The sequence below is a fragment of the Xenopus laevis genome, chromosome 6L, assembly GCF_017654675.1.
Source record: "Xenopus laevis strain J_2021 chromosome 6L, Xenopus_laevis_v10.1, whole genome shotgun sequence".
NCBI lineage: Eukaryota > Metazoa > Chordata > Amphibia > Anura > Pipidae > Xenopus > Xenopus laevis.
The window spans coordinates 25,947,290-25,962,859 of NC_054381.1; the positions used below are offsets into that span (position 1 = coordinate 25,947,290).

At 40.9% G+C, this 15,570-nt stretch overlaps 1 protein-coding gene across 2 annotated transcripts in view; it reads left to right on the plus strand.

Moving 5' to 3' along the window:
- Positions 1–5,022: 5,022 nt before the first annotated feature.
- Positions 5,023–15,570, plus strand: part of pip4k2a.L (phosphatidylinositol-5-phosphate 4-kinase, type II, alpha L homeolog) — a 90,750-nt gene continuing 80,202 nt past the window's right edge. Inside the window, exons 1-2 of one of the 2 annotated variants that reach the window (XM_018267276.2) lie at positions 5,023–5,215; positions 5,704–6,314. In XM_018267276.2, the coding sequence (XP_018122765.1) occupies positions 6,174–6,314 (141 nt within the window). In that variant the 5' untranslated portion in view covers positions 5,023–5,215; positions 5,704–6,173. Of the gene's footprint in view, positions 5,216–5,703; positions 6,315–15,570 lie in introns of those variants that run through there. The other variant, XM_018267277.2, reaches the window with a different exon arrangement.

Sequence of the window (15,570 nt, forward strand, 5' to 3'; positions counted from 1 at the left end):
TCTGAACTTTCCAGTACAAACGGGGGACTGCGGGTTGAGCTGTCAAAAGCGGGACTGTCCCACTGAAAACGGGACATTTGGCAGGTGTGCATGTGGTTGTCTCTGCCAGGCTTTTCTCTTCTGCCAGCTTCTGTAACATCCTCTTCCTGTCACTAGCTGCTGAGTCACTTCCTGCTGTACTGAGATCACTGAACAGCTGGTTGCTAGGTAACAGCTTACAGCACACAGACACAGGCTCTGTGCTTGATCTCTTACAGGGATAAGTGCAATGGTTTTGCACTTATTCCCTACATGTCCATCTTGTAGGTTATGATAACAATTAGCACAATTAGCACACAGTCAATGGACATATATATATATATATAAAAGTTGATACTGGATGTCTGCATTTAGACTTCCTGTACCTGTTTCTTAGTTCTTGCTCCCGAAGGTGGCACAGCAATAAGCAGTTGTACTATATGAATAGTTTTCCATGGTATAACAATCTACAGGGGCACTAAATAGAATCGACTGATTCTGTATCGCAACCTATAGGGAAAATCACATTTCTGTCCCATGTGACGGTGGCAGAGGTACTGTCCAATCACTAATAAGCAACACACTTCTTCCCTTTATATTCCCTTGCAATGAGAGCTTGTATTGCAATGAGAGCTTATATATATATCAGTACACTACAGTATATACCATTTTCATCTAGCTTCTTTTGTTAGGATATATGATTTAACTGCATTTAGAAGTAGGCATTCTTTTTCTTATATGTACTTCTTGGGGGATTATTTTCCCCACAGACACTCTGACACATATTACAGTACATGCATAATGTATTATTCTCACTGCTGACAGAGCGCATTCTATTCTGTTATTGTCTGAGCTTAGTAAGAGATGTATTAGTAAAGAGAGGATTTGTTCATCCTGACGCTGGCAACATTTGCTATTTGTAGCTAAGAACTGAACTGGCTGCAGTTCCCGCTGGAGCATGCGCTGATTTGGAACTTGATCCTTGCGAGGTATTACAGCAAACAATGTGTAACACACTCACTTTTACAAATGTTAAATACATCTTGATTAGTAAGTCAGTTTCTTAAAGAGATATTTGTATAATGGCATAAATTTCCCTTAACAAATTTGTTTTAATTTTTGAGTGTTAGATGATTTTCTGTTAAGACCCATATAACTACAGTTTTCATAAGATTACATATTTTGAAGCTGTTGTGTTGCTTCCTCATGTCGCACATTAGGATGTTCTGTTTTAGGGGACCATTCACCTTACAATTAGCTTTAGTATGATGTAGGCAATGAAATTCTAAAACAGATTGCAATTGGTTTTTGTGGGTTTTTAATTCTTCCACTTTTTGTTCTGTGGCTACCTGGTTGCTAGTCTCACACACACTGTGAGTAACCAGCAGAGGTTTCAGCGTGCCATCGAAAAACTTCTGGGTATATGACATCAGCGGATGTGATGTCAGCAGAATTGTTGTCACGTGTATGCACACAACTGCTCCTGAAGCCAAAGAAACTGTGCTACGAATGTGCACATCGCTCCAGCTGATGTCACTGAAATGTTCTGAACATGTGCACCTTCATTTTAGACGAAATCGTGGAAAATCATCAGAAGTCATCCAGAAGTTGGGGGAATGTGTTGGACTAGAGGACAGACTGCAAATTTTGGTAACTCCCGAAAAATTTGGGGGGTGGGGGGGTTGACAGCTCTGAAACTGTTACTAAATGAGGCCCTAGTATCTTAGATAGTCGTAAATCTTAAATAGAATGACTAGCACTATAATCTTTTTATAATAATCTTTTTAGGAGGGTATGGACAAGCCCGAACTGTTCTAAGATGTCACTACTATTTCTTGAGCCTGTAGGGGGCAATGGCTAAAGGTCTACTAGTAGATCCCGATCTACCTTTTGGGCACCCCAGTTCTAAGGTGTGCGCTCGTGTACGCAGACACAAATTTTGAGGCCAGCACACACAACAAACTGTGGTACACACAAAATTTTGAAACAAAAAACTGTGCACAAAACAATGTTTTTGCGCACATAGGCAGGAATGAATTCAAGGGAACATTGGTGGGGGGCTGTTTGGACCTCTGTGTACCTGAAATGCCAGGGCTTAATTTGAATTCCAGTCAAGGCCTGGTTATGGGGCCCTGACCTCTGACCAAACATTGAACCAAAAATGACCTGAACCCTAAAATAATCAAACAACCACAGCTGCAATGCCGGCTATACACAGACAGGCCTGACTGATAATGCAATTTGTCCAATTTCAACCAAAATGCTTGTCTTATTACATATGAACCTATTTTCTTTCTGTGGTTCCAACTGGGCTATTCAGCTGAACAACAGGGTTTTAGAGTGTGACCTTCCATTTGTAGGGTCAATTGCACATAGCTGCCAATGCTTCAATCCGTGGTTTATAGTTCTGTAAGGGGAAAACCTCTGCACTTACAGTATGCTAGACTGTGACCATATTTTAAGACCGTAACACACTATGCAGAATGTCTGGAACTGACTATGAAACGTTTGTTTTGACATTGAAAAGACTTGTGGGTCAGAACAATAAGTAATACAGTCGATTTTTTTTAAATGGGTGGTTCACCGTCAAGTTTAGTATGCTATAGCAAGGCGATTCACAAGCAACTGATTTTTTTTAATTATTTGCCTTCTGCTTCTGATTCTTTACAGCTTTCAAATGGGGGGTCACTGACCCCATCTAAAATGAATGCTCTGTAAAGCTACAAATATATAGTGAATAAAGTACCCCCTTTTGTAAATTATAAGGATATTATAAGTTACCGAGGAGTTTCATGACCATATAAAAACACGAGTGTTTTTATATAGGTCATGGAACTTTGAGGTAACTTCTAATATCCTCATATTTTGCAACTGGGTGTACTTTATTTATTATAATGCACAAATTTCAATGAGTCATGTGACAGAAATGACATCAGAACTCACCGTTTATAACTGATGACATCAGAACTCACCGTTTATAAGGATATAATTTACAAGATATTCATGGCTTTTGTGTATTTGAGATAACTTTTAGTATGATGTAGAGAGTGATATTCTAATACAATTTGCAATTTGTTTTCATTTTTTATTATTGAAGGTTTTTGAGTTATTTAGCTTTTTATTCAGCATCTGGTTGCTGGGGTCCAAATTACCCTAGCAACCATGCATTGATCTGAATAAGAGACTGGAATAGGAGAGGCCTGAATAGAAAGATGTTTAATAAAAAGTAGCAATAACAATACATTTGTAGTCTTACAGAGCATATGTTTTTAGATGTTGTCACTGACCCATATATGAAAACTGGAAAAAGTCAAAAGAAAAAGGAATATAAATGCAAAAACGATAAAAAATAAATAATGAAAACCAATTGAAAAATTTCTTAGAGGGGGAAAAATAGGCCTCTGATTTCCCAACACTGGATGAGGAAGCATGGGCAGGTATACTTGAGAAAATTCCAGAAAGCAATGTTTGTGTCAGAGATCGCTTTATTCACACCAAATTCTTAAACAGGGTATACTTAACTGTAGTGCTGGGCGAATTTTGGGCATTTCGCTTTGTCTAAAAATTCACAAATTTCCCGTGAAATGGGGAAAAATGTGCGAAACGGCGCCGGCGTCTCGTTTTGGCGTCCATTTTTTTTTACGCCAGCAAATTGTCGCTGCGGTTTCGCAAGTTTATTCACTGGCAGCGAATTGTGGGAATTCACCGCTAAGTCGCACCTGGCGAATAAATTCGCCCATTACTACTTAACTCCACACAGGCTGGCATGTATGTATCAGGATCACCCAGATGTAAGTCTTAAATGTAATGTGGAAGCTGGTACCACTACCTACCTTCATGTTTTCTGGGGTTGTCCTAAGATCCAACAATATTGGGCCACAAAACTTAGGTATATCAATATCTCCCTGGGACTACCCAACATCAGGACACCGGAATTCTGTCTCCTCTGACTACTTGAAGGACTTACCATCCTCTCCAGTGATAGACTGTGCCTACAAAAGCTTATCCACTATGCCAGGAAAGCCATTTTACTGACTTGGAAAGCTTCAGAACCTCCTACACTACACTAAACTAATTGATGACACCCTCCCTAGGCAAAAACTGACATATGCTACCCGTCAGAGCCGGGCTAACCCAGCCAGACGCCCTAGGCAACCTGGCAGGGCACGCAGCCAGCATGCTTGGGTGTCCATGTGCGAAACCGTGCTCTGGTGCGCATGCGTGAAACTGCGCTCAAGCACACATGCACAGAACTGCGTGCACACATGCACAGAAGCGCAATTACAAGAAAATATCCGTGGCAGTCGGGGAGAGACGGGACCGGACAATGGGGGTAGGCGTCAGAGCATGTACGTGCCTGGCGCCCCCCCAGCTTTGCACCCTAGGTCCTCTGCCTACTCCTAGTTCCTGCAAAGCTACCCGTGGATGCCCTGAAAAATTTGGGAAACTTTGGGACATATGGCTTGTGGACCCCCAAAGGGGTATGGTACCTTGATCGTGTTTGAACAGATGCATGATATGTATTAACTAAAAGGGACACAAAGGATGTGTAATTGGGAAAGCTCATCTTGCTCTTTTTTCTCTCTTCTTCTTTTGTTTCTTCCTCTTCTGTCTCATGTTAATGGAAAACTCAATAACGAAAACCTTTTTTTTTAAAAAAAAAGGAAAGTGGCTTAGAATTTGCAGTTCTATAACATAATAAAAGTGACCTTAAAGGTGAACCACCCCTTAAACTACTCCTCTTTCGAATCAGACCAGTCCTATTCGTATTCCAGTCTCTTATTCAAATAAATGCATGGTTGCTAGGGGAATTTGGAGCCTAGCAACCACACTGCTGAAACTGCAAACTGGAGAGCTGCTGAATAAAAAGCTAAATAACTCCAAAAAATGAAAAGCAATAGCAAATTGCCTCAGAATATCCCTCTCTACATCGTGTTAAAAGTTAATACAAAGGTGAACCACCCCTTTAACGTGTAAGGCACACACACACCCTCCCGCACGTATTCTGCCCAGGGCTATGGCTGATGAAACCAAAAAGTCTCCGTGCCCCGGCGCCTTTCCATGTGAGGCTGGGACCGACCGCCCCTCCTTTTATTCTTTCCTCCTCCTCCGAGACTGTCAGTCAAGCAGCAGAATCTGCAAACGGCCGGAAGCGCTGGGAAAGATGCGACCAGCAGCAGCAGCAGCAAGAGACACGGTAGGGGCTGGAGGATAGTACAGGGGAAGCGCTGTCATTAGGACATAGAGGAGTGAGTGGTGCAGATACCGGGGAGAGGAGGTTGGAGGGGAGGGAGAGTGTTGCAGGCTGAGTCTCCTGTATGTGCGGCAGCAGCAGGGAGGGCTCTGGCTGCAGGAGAGGATGTGAGCTGGAAATGCTGCAGGGTGCCAGTGTGCTGGGTCTTTATCCCTGGGCTCTGTACATCTTTGTCTGTCCATTTCTGTCTGTCCATCTCAGCTGCTACCACAATTGACTTTGCATTAGGATTTTTATGTCTCTAATTCTCAGTGGAAGTCTTAATTTCTCCTTTTAATTTTCCCCACCGAAACCATATCTCCCAGTTCTGCTTTTCATCTCCCTGCTATTCAGATGCCCGTCTCTATGCTTTGCTTGGGAGTTGCAGTTCAACGAGCTGTGGCGTGAACCGTCCCTCGCTAAAATCCGTGCTATTATTTATTTATTTGCAGTTGGAGCAGCTGCTGCAGTGTCCGTCCGTCCTTCGCTGCCACCCAGCCGAGCTGAGATAGATGGATGGGATACGATCCAGTCCAGGAAACAGGAGGGAGGCGCATTAAATGAGACCCCTGTGCCTGGCAGGAGACAGAGGAAAGACCAGAAGGGGCCAGATCTGAATTGGATGTGGGAGAAAAGAGATAGAGGGAAACGCCTACAGAGCCAGAAGATCTCTCTCTCTGTGTGTCTCGCACACACACTTCTCCTCCGAGCAGTCTTTCCTTTCCGGGGCTGGCTATAGAAAGCCCTGCCTGAAGATTGCACTCTGGGCTGTGCTCTTCTTCTTTTTTTTTTTAACTTCTATGTGCCTGTGAAGAAAACTTTCCTGGATCTTGCCATTTTTTTGGATGTGGTGACAGACAAAAAAAAATCCAATTTCCCCTTCTAAAGGACAAGTGGGAGGAATTTCTGCCAGGGGACAGCTATGGCTGCTGTAAGCACCGCAATCTCCACCATGGCCAGTAAGACCAAGACTAAGAAAAAACATTTTGTGGCCCAGAAAGTCAAATTGTTCCGAGCCAGCGATCCTTTGCTGAGCGTCCTGATGTGGGGAGTGAACCACTCGGTAAGGGAATTTGATTGAGTGGTTTGATGGCTAATTATTAGCCCTCACTGTCAGTGTCCTTTCCTATTGATCTTATGGTTGTATAAGGGTATGTGACCTGTGAAGGTATGATGCTTGGCTGCTTCTTTCTCATGTGTGTGCGGCACTCTGTGGGGATAAAACAAAGGTGTATGTTCTGCAGCATTACTGTTAATGTGAAACTACATTGCCCAGAATTCATAATAGCTGGATTTTGAGATTTGTATTTACACAGTAGCCAGAGTGTTCCTTGTTAGACATCTCTTGAAAAGGTCATTATTTTCTGTTGCGTATTCTATAGTCTTGTGCTGTTTTATGGGATGGTTTCCTCTTATAACTGTGCAACCCATATGATTTAAGAGCTGCAGATTTCATACACTGCAGCCTGGGTGAGCTAAAGGTACAGCAGTTTTTATGAACCATCACCGACTATGGATACGCAGGCAGCTGCTTGACTTTTACTTGCCCCTTGGCAGTGCATCAGTGAAGAAAGACCAATCAGGCGGCTTGTGCTCCCTCTTTATCTGATGAATTGCACAGGGGATGTGGGGGGAAGCTTTTAAGTTGAATAATTTGTTTAAAAGAAATAACATAATGGGTCCAGGAGTATGTACAGTACATGTTTGTGTGTTTACACATAATCGGACACAGGGCCATGAAAGATTTTATAGCTGATGACACACGGGGCATTTTCATTGCTGATGTGATGTGCCATAGGTCTAAGTAAAAACTTGTGCCTCCAGCAGTTTAAAATTATAGCCCCCACTTATATTTGTCCTGTAGTCCTAAAACAATTGGAGGTCCAAGGCAGAACGACTTAGTTTTAAATAGGAATGCACCTAATTTAGGATTGGATATGGCAGGGAATCGGTCTTTTCAGCAGGATTTGGCCCAGTCCAAGTGCCTGGCAGAACCGAATCTGAATCCTTGACGTCATGTGACAGTTCTTCACATGAACTAGGGAATTAAAGGAGTTTTTTCATTTTAACCCTTCCTTGCCTTAACTTGAAAATGCAAATGAGGGTTCTGGTCTGGTTTGGCATTTGGCCGAATCTTTCGTGAAAAATTTGGGATTTGGCTGTATTCCAAAATACAGGATTCAGTGCATCTCTAGCTTTAAGCATATGCCATCTTGGCATCTTTTTTTGACTGTAGAGATATTACAAAGGGCAATCGATTATCATCACTTTACACTTGAAAAGCAAAGAGGTTGTGCATCAGCTGCAGTCTCTCCAATAGGTGTATTAATATTCTGTCTGAACCAGTGGCAGGTGATCCTTACCAACAGGGGTATTGGAAAGCAGTGTGGTACCTACCCATGGGTTTAAACTGTCATTATCTTCAAGAAATAAAGGCCATAATCCCCCATTTACACTGCTGCATTACATTGGCAGTCTGTGTGGTGCTGCATCTCCTCCCTCCTTTTTCTTATGCAGTGGAAACTGGAACTCCCGGGCTATATTTGGCTGGTAAAATATAGCTTAGTGAATCCCTGTTGCATTGCTTGGATGTTTGTTTTGTGACCCCTTGGCTACGGATTTAATAGGAGATGTATCGTCCCTGTCCTAGTGTACCATGTACCACAAAAGTGGCAGTCTCCTTAATACTAAAATACGTTTAAGGAATGCTTTTTTTTCTTTCTTCTTAATTTCTTCTTATTTATGCATTTATATGAAGTTAAAGCCAAGGGAATGGTTGGGCACATTGCACTCTCGGTGCTGAAAACAGTGAAGAAGAGACAAAGTTTAAAGGGCTGGTAATGCTGATATGTGACCGCACTTATATCCGCCTGGCAGGGCATCTTTTGTCTCTCCTGGTCCATGAATAGATATGACTTCTATCGTAATATAATCTTACTTACTGCATTCTCAGCAGTGCCATTGACTTCCAGGGCTCTTGCGGAGTTCCCTCCTGTGCCTCGATCCTCCCAGCCTTTGGCTCTCCCGTAGTGTCACCCCAGTGTCATTTTAATCTGATTAGTAGATAGAGAGAAATATGATCGCTGCTTGCTGATGGCTGGCCCATGAAAGTTTAAATATCTCTGTGGGTCTTTGCCCGTGCTGTGACTTATTAGGGGACTTAATGTTATTGGAAAACTTAACTACAAAGCGATTGGAGTATTCATTAAATGAGGCAGATGTTGCTGCCATTCAGCAAATGTAATTATGGGATGTTTTCCATTGCATTACCTTAAATTAAGAAATTGCATGCTGGAGTTTAGCACCATGAACATTGGCACACTGCGTGATCTGTACTCTAGCAGCTGTTTTACCAGCATTATTTGGAAATATTATATTCCTTGCTTGTATTTTGACTGCCAAATGCCACTAGCATTATCTATATAATGAAAAATACAGTTAAGGGTTCTGGGAGTTTTATTACAGCTCAGCTAAATTCTATTTCTATTGAAAAGGAAGTTTGTTTTAAATTCATTTTAAGGTGAAAAGGAGTACCATATTCTTGGCAGCATTTTAATTGGTATACATTATTTTTTGTACATTTTTTCAGTGTTTAATTTGTCTATTTCCAGCCTGAAATTGATAATGCTATATGGTTTTCTGGGTCACTGAACCCTGGCAACAAAGATCAAAAAGATCTTAAGGGTGCAATTTTATTGTTATTTTTTGCTCTTGTTTTGACTTTAAGGAAAATGACAGACTAAGTGCTTTGTCGCCCAAATGAAAAGTGACAATGCACTTGAATGGAAAAATGGAGATTGCTGCATGTTAAACACTACACAGGCGTTTTTTACTGTGCTCCCCTGCGTTCCCCTTTCTTCCGTTCAGCCGCAGGGGAGCACAGGAGCAAACACACTCCATTATTGTCAAGGGGGCTATACTCACACAGACGCATGCAAGCACCAAACGCAGGTGGGACGCAGCATGTTGCATTCCACCTGCGTTCGGTGCTTACATGCGTCTGTGTGAGTACAGCCCCGTTGACAATAATTGAGTGCGTTTACTCCTGCGCTCCGCTGCGGCTGAACGGAAGAAAGCAGAACGCAGGGGAGCGCAGCAAAAAACGCCCGTGTGTTAGAACCCTTAACAATCTGGTGTAATTGGGGAGAAATGTGGAGGACCTATTTTCCCAGATCAAAATGGTATTTTTGGGTGTTTTGTCATCCGTGGGAGAGGCAATTTTCCCATTCTGTCAGTCATTACCCTTAGTCTGCTTTGTGGTTGCTTAGGTTATTTGACCACTAGCAACCAGATAGAAGTTAAAATGCCAACAATAAGAATAATAATAAAACTTCTCTGCAGATTTATGGTTATAACATGAAGAGGGACTGCCAGACTATCACTTGTCATTCCTTGTAGCAGCCTTTGTTTTGGACCAAAAATGCTTCTGCTCAGTTTAGGGTAATGACATACAGGGCAGTTTGTTTCCCATGTGAAATTGCACTCAAAGCACCTGACAATACCTTTGTGACGGGATGAAAGTAAATCATGCAAAACAGTTAACTTGCACAATCGTGCAAGAGTCTTCTTCCACATTTCTGTGTGATTTCAAGAATTGGCCCTGACTTAGACTGTTTTGGCAATTTATTGCCCAATGTATGGGGCCCACCAATTGGCCTCCCTGACTGATATCTGGCTGAAATCTGCCTGATATCAATCGGGCAGCTTTGAAAATCTGTTGGACAAGGAGTGCTACAGTCCATTGATGCAGTCCTTGTTTAACGGGTCTCCGTAGGCCTCAATAACCCCTAGGGCCAACAATTGGATCAGCCAGTTTGGCCCAGCATTTGGCCTTTATAACTACAGTGTGAGACAGATGAAGGGGGGTAGAGGCACAATGATGAGTACAGTTGCATATAAAAGCTTATAGATCGGACCCACAGGTTCAACTATCATTTCCGTACAGAAATACAAAGCCAGAAAGACATATTGCAATTGTTTTCTGCCTCTGTGTTTCACTGGGGCCCATTCCATCCCAGAACAACTGGAACTTCCATGCTCGGAGTATTCCAAGTGGAATCTGTAGCAAAGCTATGGTGCCATGTTCTGCTCCCAAAGGATAATCATGAAACAAATCTCTTGCCAGTATAAATGGTTTATTTCTGATAGTATATGTGGATTATTTGACATTGTATATCTAGTGTAACCTTAATGACATGGTATATCTAGTTTATTAAAAATCAAGAAAAATGGCCCCAATAGCCGTGCTCCACTGCATAGCTCAGCATGAAGATTTTCATGTACCAGTTATGATATTGAACTGCAGCTCCCCCGTATTGGGTATTTAAATATACTTGTGAGAACTTAGTGGTATTTAAATATTCTTGTGAGAACTTCATTCCTATTTACTGTTGCATTTTAAAGGATACACTAAATCCAGGATACAATTCAGAGCTTTTCCTAAATGCCAGAATATTTAGCAACGCTGGGTTTGACAGAATCCCTTGGATTAACTCTGCAAAACAAAACCATTGTTTTCTTGTAAATCTATTGGTGCTTGGGGCTAAAGAGAAATCCAGCAGGTGCTAAAGTATATGTTTATTTTTGTTTTTTTTGCTAACTCCCCTCAAATAGTTTAGGTGTTTGCACTAGGGGGGCTGCATATGGATATATTCCCAGTGCTTTACGGTTCTTTGCCTGTATGATGGCTGCAATACATGACTAGCATTTTATTGTGGATATGCTGGATGATGAGGTACAGAAAGACCATGTTAGAATAATTTACACCATGGCACAGGCATAATGTAATAATGTAAAGAGGAAGTGGTTTTCAGTTGGTACGTTCTGCATAGTGACTAGTGATCTTTTTTTATTTACCTACAGAATGATGAGTCATTATATTGGTTTATTTCTCATTTTCCATGGTATTGACACCCTTTGAGACTTATCATAAATTCTGACAACGCCACATATATGTTTTGACTTTTATTTCTGACTTTACTGATCAACCCCATTTCCTTTTCTACATCACCAGATCAGATTCTGGTGGTGAGATTAATCATATCAGGTGCAGATTGATGAGCATTTAATAACCAGATTAGAGAACCAGATCTGTAAGTGTGTGCCAGACACAAGGGGTCCTAGCAATTTAGGAATGTTTTGGACCCTATCTTAAGAACAGGAATGATGAACCTGCAGTCCTCCAGCAGTTGTTGGAACCACCTTTTTCTGGTTACAAAAATTTGGATTATTTGGATAAAATGGAGTCTATGGGAGACAGCCATTCCATAATTCGGAGCTATCTGTATATTGGGTTTCCGGATAAGGGATCCTATAACTGTATAGTTATATTTTTCAGCAATTTACCATTCACTGAATGTTATGGTGGGATTGTTGGCATAGAATTGATTGTAGTGTTCCATGAATTAATTTTGCAAGTTATGTTTCTCTTATTTGTTGTACCTGTTCTTATATTTAGTGATCCCAGCATTATCCTGAAATTCTCTCCTCTTTATAAATAGTCTTTGGTAGGTCACACCCTATTTATTTAATCTCTCCTTTCAGAATTATTTGAGATTGTGTGTTTGTTTCTGTGGTGTTTAACTCTTCCTGTGCCCTGCCTATTGCTTGGTTAGCAGACTTTCCGGATATCCGTAAAAACATTTTTAGGAATACAAGACACCTTCAGCGTTATCATTAGCACCGGCACCCAATATGTTTTTTAGTTTTAAAAAAACAAATGACTTCCATGGAATATCTACAGCAGTGCTTTCTGGGGTTTTTTTTGCATGTGGGCAGCTGATTAGACTAGAGCAGGGATACCCAACCTTTTGAACCCATGAGCAACATTCAGAAGTAAAAGGAGTTGGGGAGCAAGACTAGCATAAAGAATGTTCTTGGGGTGCGAAATAAGGGCTGTGATTGGCCATTTGGTAGCCCCTATGTGGATTGTCAACCTACATTGAGGCTCTGTTTGGCAGTGCACCTGGTTTTTATGCAACTAAAACTTGCCTCCAAGCCTGGAATTCTAAAATAAGCTCCTGCTTTAAGGCCACTGGGAGCAACATCCAAGGGGTTAGAGAGCAACATGTTGCTCATGAGCTACTGGTTGGGGATCACTGGACTAGAGAATATACCACGTTTTTATGCTAGCTAATATTAAAAAGTTTAAATTAAAACCCCCATGGAGTTCATGCCTAGGGCCAGGGCCTTTCATATCTCTTAACAAACCTGCAGATACAGAATAATATCTGTGCAAATTAATTTAGTTACAGTTCCAAGAATACATAGTAAAGAATTGGGTTTTTCTTATACCTGTAATTTGGTTATTTTTAAACCAACTGTATGATCATTTGTGCTTGTTTGGGACTCAAAAATGTGCCCAAACCAAACACAGTCACAGCTGCATCAAAACTAATAGGCCAAATACATTAAATACATTAAATAAATCAAATGTATGGAGTCTACCACTGATTTGATAATAGGTACATAGTCTGATCACTCTAATCTAAGTAATGTGGCTATCTGCATGTGTGGCCTATTGCATTATTATCTGACTGGCCATCAGATGTAACTTGCTGGCACTAAATAAATAAATGATAATGATGAGATGTGATCAGGTATCCAGGAATTTGGCCGTTTGTGACAAGTGGGCTTGTATTTGTTTGGCCCTCAGTGATTGCTTTTGTCTGCCTGGATGAAATATTGGTGCTTTCTACTAAAATGATAATCATCTCTGTTTAGATAGAGGTTTTTGAAGAATCCTGGTGGTCACATTTCCCTGAGACCTTCCAGGCTTTGCTGGTACATTGGTTGTTTTAGCTGTAATCCTTTGTTGCTTCAGCATGAATTGCTTGTTCTTTGCTGTGCGCTTTATGTTGATTCTGAGCAGAAATATCTAATTCCAGCTTTCAGTGCACTCTCTCTGTTCTTTTAGGATATTAAAAACTGAAAGTTGTTTCCATTTAGAAATGAGAACTATGATTAGAAACTGTTGTCTTTTTTGTATGCTCGTGGCTTTAAAAATGATGATGGCACTGTTGGTTGTACAGAGCAACACACACAATTGTATTGTATTAGTCTCCATGGCTGGTGAAGTATATATTTAGAAAAATGGCATATGCTGAGTATATGGATTTGGTACAAACAAGTACAAATATAGTTGTGGATCAAGGCCTTTAAAGCAGAGGACACCTGTGGAACCCAGGGGTGTAGTGTATCCCTAAAGCCAGACCTGCACTGGCAATCTGTAGATTCTAACAAATGCCAAAGGGGCTGCTGTAAGATGACAGTTACTATTTATTGAGCCTATGGGGGGCTGTTTGGACCTCTGTGCACTTGAAATGCCAGGTCCTGTTTCGAAGCTCAGTCAGGACCAGTCTAAAGTCAAAGGGGCAGATTTACTAAAGGGCTGTTAGCGAAAATGCGCCGAAATCTCATCTGCAGGGAAATCACTCAATTTACTAACAGGTGTAGATGACATTTCGCTAGCGAATGAGACCGTTGCTAGCCCAATTTCGAACCCTATTAGGAATTTTTGCTTGCAAATTCATTAAAGTGCATTACCTCTTTCGCCAGAATTTCCTTCGCCACCTCAGACCTGGCGAACTGATAAGATGAATCTACAGTACATCCTCCTCAATCTTATGTCAGTGATTTCATATCCTGGATGCCAGAAACTCATAAAAGTTGTTTATTTTTTAAAGCGGGATTGCCTTCAAAAGTCCTAACTATCAAAGATTTTTGTGTTAACAGTTTTATCCAATTTGAGGGGCATGCCACATTTATTTTAGGGTGGGCATTAGAGGATCTCTTTTGTCTGTATTTTGCTTTCTTGGACATGTGTTATAATAAGCGGCCACTTCAAGTATTTGTACCAACATCTCTAATAAAGACTTATATACGACCTGTATGTACTGCCCTATTCAAATTGACCTATCAGTAAGAGTACTAATATAGTTTCTTTAGACAGAATGCTAGCACAAGATTGGTAGGAAATGCTTGTGCTGACGAATTAACACTAGCGAAACTTCACCAACGTGCGGCTGCTGAGCCTTAAATTCGCATTTTAGTGAAGTAGCGTAGTGGTAAAAAATTTATGCCTGGCGAAATGTGGCGGAGCGGTTGCTGGTGAAAATTCACACTTTAGTGATTTTGCCCCATAGAGTACTCTATAGCACTATATATATATATATATATATATATTTATATATATTGGCTGGACTGCCCAACTGTTACCTGTGCACCATAAATATTGGTCTGTACATTGATCAAGCAGGTTTAAAAATTTAATTTGTTGATGTGCCAAGTTGGCCATTGTGTGATATAACAGCATATGAGTGTGTATAGGAGCTTCTTCCTGTTGTTCCTGTAGTTTGGGTGGGGGCCCACAATAGGCAGATAATTTATAAGGTTTGACCGGTCACAGTACAGGATCAGCCAGTGTACGGCTGCCTTAAATGGTGCATTTAAAAATACAGAGCTCAAGTTAACTGGCTGGGTAGAAGAATATTATAAGGGTGGTGGTGCATGGGGAGATTTAGCTGCCCATGTACTTCGCGATTAATCTCTCTCAGAAATGCCTTCCCAGCGACAAGAATGTGAATCATATGGCATATGAATGGCATACTTGTCGATTTGGTCTTCCTAAATCGATTGAAGTTGCCACACGAGGAAACAGAAGTGACGCGTATGCCATCCCGCTGCCGATTCACATTCTTGACGGCGCATAGGCATTTCAGGGAGATTAGTCGCGAATTGTTACACATTTTAATTCAGTATTATAGAGAAAAACAACTGTGTTTTAATTATCTTAAGAGTTAACAATTTGGAAATGTAAGTGCAATTAAATCATTAGTCGTTATCTATAGTAGTGTTATACACATTCGGCTGAATGGGTTTGAGTTTGGGTTCTGCAGTGCAGAAGTGAACATTCCGGATGAAGGCATTCATTAGATTTCCTGGCAGCCACACATTATTTGTTTAGAACCTGCTTTACCAGAAAAATAAACATTGACATCACTCTTATTATGAGTGTCCTTGGAATGAGTGGCTTCCTAGTTTCTCTGAATTGAATAATGGGCAAACATTAAATTAGTGTAAAGTTACAGTTCTGATACAAGGCACAATTTGCTCTCTGTCTGATTCAGAGCATGAAAACAATTACCTACAGTTTGTGACTTGTTATTGAATGGAATTATCAGGCAAATACTGTCCCTGGAAATTTTAATTTTGATACACTCCGATTTATGTACCGGAAAACTGCCTCTGAATGAAACGTTTATTTTGTTACATATAAAATGATATTTTTAAAAAAGTATAATAGGATATTTAAAAAAATA